The following is a 9,798-nucleotide window of genomic DNA, read 5'->3' on the forward strand; positions in this document are numbered from 1 at the left end:
TTGAATGTAATTTTCTGATTTTTCTGATAATTATTGTAATTATTATTATTAGTCTATTGTATTGTAATTATTGTTAGTGTATTTATGCTTCTAATGATGCCTCTGATCCGCTTGTAAAGCCTCACAAGTGAAGTGTTTACTACTATCGCCCTGTTTTATATAATATTATCAGCTCTGGCCTCGTCACAGGATCACCTGCAGTGTGTCAGGATTGAGTGCAGGGACAGATTACACAGCCCTGTTACAGTATATGGGATTACGTATGTTTCGCTCAGTGGCTGTGATGTAATACAAACTGGGTCACAGCTCCGAGTGTCAGTCAAGCAGACCCACATAGGGTTTGACTGATAGGGGGGGTTCAACACCGATACTCATATTTTGTAATTGAAGGAGCTGATTTATACAAATACAATTAAAAATCTTTCAAGTAGATCATGTTTGTGCCGAAACATTCTTAAAAATCAGTTAAAAGTAAAGTAAGAATTTTACCCTTCATAGAGTGGAAAAGCCTCTGAAACAGCGTTCAGACACTAAAACTAACTTAATTCTACAATAAATATGTAATCAATCAAACCGCATCATATCCATGATGTCAGAGGAGGACGACACTGACTGGCCGATATCTGATTTTTACTAAAAGGCCAATATCAGCCCCATATATCGGACGAACCCTTGACCCAGATACCATGGCAAAAAGTTCTGTACTGCTGTCACTCAAACTGCAGCTTACTGTCTTTCCCTGTCCTTTTCCCTGTTGCCATCAACTGAATTTGTCATTCCCTCACTCCACTTTTGTCCCATATAACCATAACACTGATGCACTGCGGGGCTGGCAGGACGGCCCGCTGGTTAGACGGATGGTCCCATAATGGACAGGACGCCCCATTGAAGTGCTCTTGATCAAGACACTGCAGCCTCACCTGCTCCGTCGTTCCAAGTTGCTCTGGATAAGAGCGTCGGCTGAATGACTAGAATACAAATGTACTGGTATGAATTTTTTTTTTTTTTTTTTTTTTTTTTACAGTCTGTGGTAGGAACCCAGCTGAGGCAGAGAGCAGTTTTGGAAAGCTGATTGTTCATGAAGAGAGCAGACAGAGATCTCACTGGTGAAAGAGACAGTAAAGAAGAGTGAGACACATCAGCTGTCTTCCTCACATCACTCCTAACCCGGCCTCATTTACAATAGATTTTAAAGGTTAAATGTGTAATATTTCTGCTTTACTGAAGCATAATATGACTAGTAATATGACTGCGGAGATTTCTGCATTCAGAAACACAGGAGCAGGCCGAGGCTGTGTGTTGTTGTTGTTGTTTGAAGGCCCTCCTACCACACCAAGGTCCATTCAAATATTTGGCAATTTGTTTTGCCTTGCTTATAGGCAAAAAAAAAACCACATGGAAAAAAATATAATTTGAGACTTTACCTTAATCAGTAGGGTGTTCTGGTGAATTCGGCATGTATATAATCCTCCAAACAGCTTGAATACTTTAAAGCACTTTTAAAGACTCGCTTTTATATGACTTAACTGATTTGATGTTTTTATTCCTGCTTTCTATTACTCTTCTCTGTTTTATCATTTGACTTGTATGCTTTGAGGAATGTCTGTTTTGTTTATTTTACTCTTTTACGTGCCTTCTTAATCGTTGCACCCGTTTTATCTTTAAGCTCTCAGTGATCAATAGGTTATCAGTTAACTCCTGTAGCTCTGCCCTGTGCTCCCACAGCTCACTGCAGCCTGGTGCATGAGTGTGTGTCCCCCTAGAGGAGTTTACACGTCACTGCACCTCCTCAGTCAAAGAGCTGGGCAGCGATGAGCACATAACAAGAGCGTTCAGATGTTATTGACAGCTGTTGTAGCCAATCAGAGGCGAGCTCCACTGATAGAGTTGGATGTGTTGATGCACTTGATCCAGCAGAATGTTGTAATGTACTGCTGGAGCTAAACAGTCTTATATGTAGCTTGGGTTCAGAGAGAGAGTTTGAAGGCCGATACCAATATTGTTAATTATCAATATCTTTACATTTGATCATTTTCGTGCCAAACAATTACAAGTATTCGCTTTTTCCCCCATATTTGTATTCTTCTCATGGTGGAAAAGCCTCTGAAACAGCATTTAGACCATCATGGGACACTAAAACTCAAATATCATCACATCAGAAGTGGACCACACTGACTGAACGATGTCTGATTTTCAATAAACAAAACACAAGTTTGCAAGTTCCCCTGCCTTCACTATCATCCACCGATCAGGAGAAGGAGAAGAATAGGAGGAGAAGAATAAAAACCCAATTCATCTCTATGAGAGCCAAATTGGTCTGGATCCAAGGTCTTTGTCTCAGGAGTTGATACTGCTGTGTTGAAATCATGAGCCGTCTGCAGTGCTGCTGGGGAGTTCAGAGCAAGGTAACACTTTTTTCTTAAGAGACAACAGCTGGAATGAATGGATGCAACAAGTGAGTTTATTTGGAGCTTATTCAATGCAGCGGGAAACCTGAACACCAAGCATGTTTGTCCACCAAGCATCAGAGGGAATAGGGAGCAAGTACTTCTCTCTTGATCTCTCTCTATAGGCAAGATATCTAGTCTCATATCACGATATCGATATAATATTGATGTATTGCCCAGCCCTACCAGGAAATATCAGGAAATATCAATCTCAAATCAAGGTGAAAACTGTTGAAAACTGTTTCAAATGCAAATCCCAAGAGCCATACTGTTGCGGCCCAAACCAAGGAGTAAATACCACACTTTAGACATCGTATAACATGATAAAAATGGAATTAAAGAAGGATTAGCTTTAAAGTGCCAGCACTGCCAGGAAGGCTAAAATAAAGGGAGACTATATATAACAGGGTTGAGGGAGAAAACAAATGGCAGGCAGGAATGGGACGTGGCTGTTTTAGACGTTAGTGGCCTTCTTCTTCATCACTCTCCTCCTGGCGGGGCCGGGGCCGGGGCCCGGAGCCGGGGCCGGGCCAGCGTTGGCGGTGGCGGCCCGCTCGGTCTTGACCTCGTCGATGAAAGTTTCGATGGCGGCGAACTTCTCGGTCAGGTCGCCCAGGTGAGCCTTGAGGGCGTTGAACTCCTTGTACAGGTCGTCCAAGGCCTCCGACAGAGGCTGGATCCTGAGGGAGGAGGGAGAGAGAGGGAGAGAGAGAGGGAGAGAGAGAGAGAGAGCAGGTAGTTGATTGGTTAAGCTTTAGTTCATGTGTGTCCCTCTGCTGTTTAAAAGATTAGTTTCAGTGTAGTTTGGCAGCCGGACAAAGGGAGTTGGGATGGATGGGAGGAGACTGGTTAGCGGTAGAGTTCGATCGATGGGGTTTTTGAAGGCCAATACCGATACCGATGTTTTTGGATTGAAGTCATCGATAGCCGATATTTTGTGCTGATATTCAATGTCTGTAAATATGATTGTTTTCATGGCAAAAAATTATAAGTATTCAGTATTTTCCCCCAGAATTGTATTCTTGTCAGGGTGGAAAAGTCTCTGAACCAGCATTCAGACCATCATGGGATACTGAAAGTCTTCACTGAAACCTGGGATACAACAACTACTACTAGCCTACTACCAAGAAGAAGAAGAAGAAGAAGAAGAAGAAGACTATATTCATACATACTTGTGTTCCATCTGATCAAAATGTCTCATTAGAATCAGTTCCGGTTAAGGTCTATCTATATACAACAAGTAAAATACTGATCACTTATACAATATACTATGTGTAATCAATCAAACTGCACCATATCCATCATATCCATTTTTTCATAAAACACCAATATCAGCTCAGTACACTGCGGTCTATCCCACATCTACCAAATGGGGATTTGAACCACCAGAGGAGCAAAAATCTGTGAATCTCTGCAAAAATACAAAGTTGCTCATAAATGCACGCTAATGTTGGACATCAATCATGTTCAAAATTTAAAACATGATGGATGTTTTTCATTATAGCATGGCCAAACTTACAGCTATTCTTTAAAAAAAAAAAGCGCAGACCTACTATAGAGCAGAGACACACAGAAAGACTGGAATGGCAAAAGATGTAAAAATGAGAGAAAATGAAAAAGAGAGAGAAAGAAGTCTGAGGATGAGAAGTTGAATAGCGCAGAGGCCAAACGAATAAACTGAGAAGAAAACAAGGGAGAGAGAGACTTCCTCAAATATAGCTCTACAGTGGTATTTATTTAACTATTGGCCCATAATGACGGCTGCTGCTCCAGACCATGAGCAAAGAGGCAGGAAAAAGCCCATTTCCTTGTGGAAAACTCCAGCCATGTGTGTTTTTTTTTTCTCACATTGCATAATGGCACGTTTCTATTTTGACGTTCAAATTGCAGTTTGAGCCGCAGCCTGATGACAGCGCCGGCCGCACAGTGTTCCCAACAAAGTCCTGTCCTTATTTTCAGCCTCAAGGGAAAGGCAAATTCCTGCGGGGATTCTCGACACCCAGACTGTTTTCTCCCTCGCCGGGCGGAACCTGTTCGTTCAAAACACACAGAGGGATGGAGACGGGCGCTCTATCATTTGTGTGGAAGAAGAGGGTAAACCGAGGTCTGGGGCTGGTTTATGTCAAACTAAAGTCACACTCAACCCAAATGTCTGCTTCACCACAGCGTCTCTTTGCATCTCTCTCTCTCTCTCTCTCTCTCTCTCTCTCTCTCTCTCTCTCTTTCTCTCTCTGCCTACAGTCAGAGGTGGGAAGTAACTTAAGTAAGAATTTCAAGTCTCTATACTTTACTTGAGTTGTTCTTTCACTTAAGATTTTTTACTTTTACTCACTACATTTCAAAAGAAAAATCTACACTTTCTACTCACTATATTTTCAACAGACTCATTAATCTCAATCATCAACTGATTTTTTTTTTTTTTGATTTTCTGCATCAGACAGCTTCCATCCCGGAAGCAGCTGATCAAGAGCCAAATGCGATTGGCTGCTTGTTCACCAAAGCAACACTAAAAAGGAGGGAAAGAGACAGAGAGAGAAGCAACAAGTGAGCAGAGAATTAACGTTTGTGATTTGAGCTGCAGACTCTTGCAACAGAGAACCAGTTAAATTCATTAGAAATGCCTTTTTTACAGGACTACTTACAGGACTACTATTTTTATACTTTAAAGGATAAGGCTGGTGTTTTTTAATGCATTGCTTACCGTCAAACAAATCCTATGTAAATAACAAAATCAACAATGATTTTGTTTTGCCAACAAGTCTCGTCCATGTAGCCGGTGCCCAATGCAGCCATGTCCCAGCAGCCATAGAACTCCATTGTATTAAAAAAACGATTAAAAACACAAAGAGCCATGCCGTTGCTCTGGTCAACATATTTCATCATCACGATGCACCGGGCCGGCCGACTTTTTCCTCAAACAACTTAATAAGCCGGCTGTAAACACGTTTGCGATCTCAGGAAAGTAGTTCCGTAGCACAGAAAATAGTCCCCGGCGTAATGAAGAATTTGTTCCTATTTGAATTTGATTTGGTAATAACTACAACAGCCTGACTTTTCATGGTAACAGTTAGCGATTTTTAAAATGTAAACTATGTCTTTGTGAGCTGGATTTCAAGGTTTTTAGCTTACAATTGGAGCCAATGACTTCCGGGTTGACGGCTAAAAACGGTACGTGGGAAGTCAGAAAGCAAACGCATTGTTGATTTTGTTATTTTCATAGGATTTGTTGACGGTAAGCAATGCATTAAAAAACACCAGCCTTATCCTTTAAGTAAATTTAAGACCATGTACTTTTATACTTGGACTTGAGTAAAGGATTTGAAATGGTTCTTCGACTTTTACCAGAGTGTATTTTTTAGATGAGTATTTGCACTTTGACTTGAGTAAGGAGTTTGTGTTCTTCTACCACCTCTGCCTACAGTATCTCGGTTCATTCGTCCCTCGCTCGCCCCTCTCTCTCTCTCTCTCCCTCCGTACCTGGCGTAGTCAGGCAGGAGAGACTGGTGGTCGTTCTGCAGCAGTCCTCTCATCTGGGTCAGGATGTCGAACCTCCAGTTGTCCAGGACCTGAGTCAGGTTGGCTACGCCCCGCATGCTCACTTTCTCCGCTGGGACAGAAAGGGTGAAGTCACAGTTACAATGCAAGAATGAGGTTAGAATTTGGATCAAATGGACAGCGCTGCACCCATCTGTCTGCATACACCACTGATAGTTTGTGAGTATTTGATCTGGTGACATAGGGCTCAATGTGAAGTCCCTAAGGTCAGAACTAATTTAGGCAAAAGGGAATTCATGTATTCTGCTCTAATTTCCTGCAAAATGAAAGCGCTGGCCTCTCCTGGTGAGTTTAAACTGATGATGATTTAAAATTCATCTCAGAGGGACAAACCTGGCTGAATAAAGCTTCAGTAAAATAAAAAAAAACAACAACAACAAGCGTGGTTGCAGCGTGATCTTTCACCTCTAGCTTTACATCATCATGATGAGCCCTGAACTTGACCTTTGACCCAGAGTAAACAGAGAGGGAAATCTGGAGCTCACAGCCATCCCTGTAGTTCCACTCGTCCGTGGAAGTCGACGTCGGGCGTCGCCTCTGGGCCAGCACCGTTACCACGGCGACAGCCAGTAACAGCAGCACGCTCAGTTTGGGGGTCATGACTGGACCAGCACCTATGGGACAAAGTTATTGACAAGTTATTAACAGTGATTCATCAGCACCAAAGTTTTACCTGAAATTACAGCTTGGTTGTTATTACTAGTAGTAGCTGTAGTAGTACTAGTACTAGTAGTGGTGTTAATATTAGTATTAGTGTTAATATTAGTATTATAGTCATATTAATATCCTGGGTTTCAATGGAGAGTTTTAGTGTCCCATGTTTCAGAGGCTTTTCCACCCTGACAAGAATTTCTTTAGGAATTTTTTGGCATGAAAATGATCAAATTCAAAGATGGTGAATATCAGCACAAAATAATGACTGTCTGTGGATTCAATCCAAAACATAATCCCTAATCAGACTATAAATACTGTGAATATTTTCAGTAATCTATTTTGGCCTATCGAATGCAGTCACATGCACACAGATTTTAGCCCTGAGCCAATGTTGTAGTCCTTCCATTTTTCTATACTGAGGCAGCATGGGGTGGGGCTTATATACTGGGCCTTTCCCTTTGGCTCCACTACGGCTCTCAATCCCAATAAACTGGGAGGAAAAGGAAATCTAACTTTCTTGGCTCTTGTTCGGGTACCAACTCCTTGTTCCTCCATGCGTGTTAGTGGGTGGAACAGGCGAAGCCCTGAGGCTGAACTCTCAGTTCCTGCAGCTGAAGGAACGAGTCCAAGCATCAGTCAGCGAGCTGATAGAGAAAACTGATCTGGCAGTCACTTGGAAAACTGGGAGGAGAGCTGCAGAGACACGCCGAGTACAAACTACCTCAGTGATAGACACATACACATGCATACTTAGAGTAATACACCAAGTGTTTTGGAGATTGTCCTGTTGGTCAATTTCCCTGTTAAGTGATGAGAACATAGACACCAAAATCATCCATGTGTCCCCGGTAGATCATTGGCTCCAGTAGTGTAAGACTTTACCATACACTATGATGAGTGATAGTAGGCGACTTGCATTATCTCAAAAGTGAGAAAATTAGAACTTTTAGCTGCTCTAAAGCTAAATGGTAACTACTTTTAAATGATGTGCGGCGAAGTCTGGCAATTTTGTGCAGGTAGATTGGTAAAATGTTTTCAAAATATGATACAAAAATCACAATGTTTTGAACTAGCAGGGACTACATTCCCTGTTTCCATAAGAAGCGAAGGTGGCGGATGAATACATGGTTGTTTACCTGAAATAGTTCCAAAAATCAACCATGGCTACATCAGCTACATCATACTGAGTTAGTGATATGTAATTTTTTTTATTTTATGAATCTACAAGAAATATAGTAAAAAAAAAATGCTAACAACTTTTATAAACAGTCATCTGCTTAATTTGGATAATGCTAGTTGCCTACCTTCACTCAACATAGTTTATGCTAAAGTGTTAGCATGGAGCGCCAATGATCTACCGGGGACACATGCATGATTTTGGTGTCTTTGTTCTCATCACTTAACCAACGGGACAATCTCCCAAAAACTTGGTGTATTCCTTTAAACACACATGTCCGCCTGCCTACACACACTCAAACACACGTCCTCCAACACAAAGACACACACACACACACACACACAAAGTCAGAGAGAATGAGAGAATGAGATTGCACAAGTCTACTTTTTCCCCTCAGCCAATTTGTTATTTTCTCCCTCTTCCCTCTCTCTCTCTCTGCAGGCTTGTAGCTGCAGGCCTCATCTGAACGCTTGCTGATTTTCATAAGCAACCGACATCTCATCAACTCTCACCCAGCGCAATCTGGCAACCATGAAATAATACTGTCCCTCCGGTCAGAGGAGCCACTTGAAGAATTACAGAATTACCTGGAGCCACTGAATATTTAAGCATCAGAAGCCTTATTCAAATTCCTGCTCATCATTAAGAGAGAAAGCCACTCAACTTCATCTCAGGCATGCATCGCTCCTGCCTTTTCACAGCGTGAATACAGCATGTGGTGTTGCAAAATTACATGTTCTGTACTTTGGGGGCTTCGGCTATTTCACTTTTTTATTACATAACCACTTTCAACTTTGTCCATTTGTTTTTGTTTCCATCCAAATAAAACTAAGTTCAAAAGTTGTGACTCATGCATAAGGTGTAATTTCCAAAGCCCTGACTCATTTGTCTTCAAAGATTTTGCACAAGTTCATGCTTAAGAAAATTAAATATAGTCAATTTAAATTCATAGATTCAAAGCAAAACAATTTCTCACGCTGAAACTTTTCATTTAATCACAAAATTATAATGCAATCTTTACTCTAGGTATCATAGATAAGCAGAAACCCCTTAATTTCAATGTGTTCCCTTAAGGTTTTCTTTTCGTTTGTTGTATTGTAGATGTATTTGTGTTTCAAGGACCCCCTTGAAAATGAGATGATTCATCTCAAGGAGTTTATCCTTCAATAAAGTTCAATAAAAGGAACCTTTTGTAACACCAGTGAGCTGAAACAGTGCAGCTCGCCCTGCCTTGCCTGAGTTGTAAGACTAAAAATAATTAATTAATTGGCCAATATTGCAAATATAAAATCCCCTTTTCTGCACATACCTGCTTAATGATGGTGGATACCTGTTGTTCTGCAGCTCCTGTACTGCAAGGCTTCCCAACAGTCCGTATATCACAGCCAGACAGCAAAGAGTGCAGAAAGAGAGAGAGGGAGAGAGAGAGAGAGAGAGAGAACACACACACCCACTCTGCACACAAGCATGCATGCACATGCACACACAGAACACTCACAGTCTCATTTTCAAACACACACACACACACACACACACACACACACACACACACACACACACACAGAGAGAGTGGTCAAAACAGATAAAACCAAGGTACTGGAGCTTTGCCTCTAACCCAAACCATACTGTACTAACCACAGCGTCCCCATAATGATGGGGGCAAAGGTGCAGTGTGTGTGTGTGTGTGTGTGTGGGTGTGTGTGTGGGTGTGTGTGTGTGTATGTGTGTGTGTGTGTGTGTGTGTGTGTGTGTGTGTGTGTGTGCTGTTCATTTCTATGGCCCTTGGATTAACTCACATGCTGGATCCTTCAAAAATGAGATCATTGGCGGATTTACCAGTCTCTGCTTGTGCTGCTGTCTTATGTGTGAACAGAATGTGACAGAAAGAAAGACACAAAGAAAGAAAGAAAGAAAGAAAGAAAGAGACACAAAGAAAGAAAGACACAAAGAAAGAAAGAAAGAAAG

The 9,798-nt window shown here is 41.6% G+C and overlaps 1 protein-coding gene across 1 annotated transcript; it reads right to left on the reverse strand.

The window, feature by feature from the left end:
• Nucleotides 1-2,448: 2,448 nt before the first annotated feature.
• Nucleotides 2,449-9,270, reverse strand: LOC139650606 (uncharacterized). Its single transcript, XM_071527320.1, has 4 exons — nt 9,143-9,270; nt 6,488-6,616; nt 5,925-6,054; nt 2,449-3,127 (listed from the first exon to the last, which is right to left on the reverse strand). The coding sequence occupies exons 2-4, from the start codon at nt 6,600-6,602 to the stop codon at nt 2,902-2,904; spliced, it is 471 nt and encodes a 156-aa protein (XP_071383421.1). The 5' UTR covers nt 6,603-6,616; nt 9,143-9,270; the 3' UTR covers nt 2,449-2,901.
• Between the last annotated feature and the right edge of the window lie 528 nt (nt 9,271-9,798).

Source organism: Centroberyx affinis, unplaced genomic scaffold, assembly GCF_046629955.1.
Source record: "Centroberyx affinis isolate AG114_WGS23_722 - 3 ecotype Tasmania unplaced genomic scaffold, CSIRO-AGI_Caff_v1 ptg001520l_1, whole genome shotgun sequence".
Classification (NCBI taxonomy): domain Eukaryota; kingdom Metazoa; phylum Chordata; class Actinopteri; order Beryciformes; family Berycidae; genus Centroberyx; species Centroberyx affinis.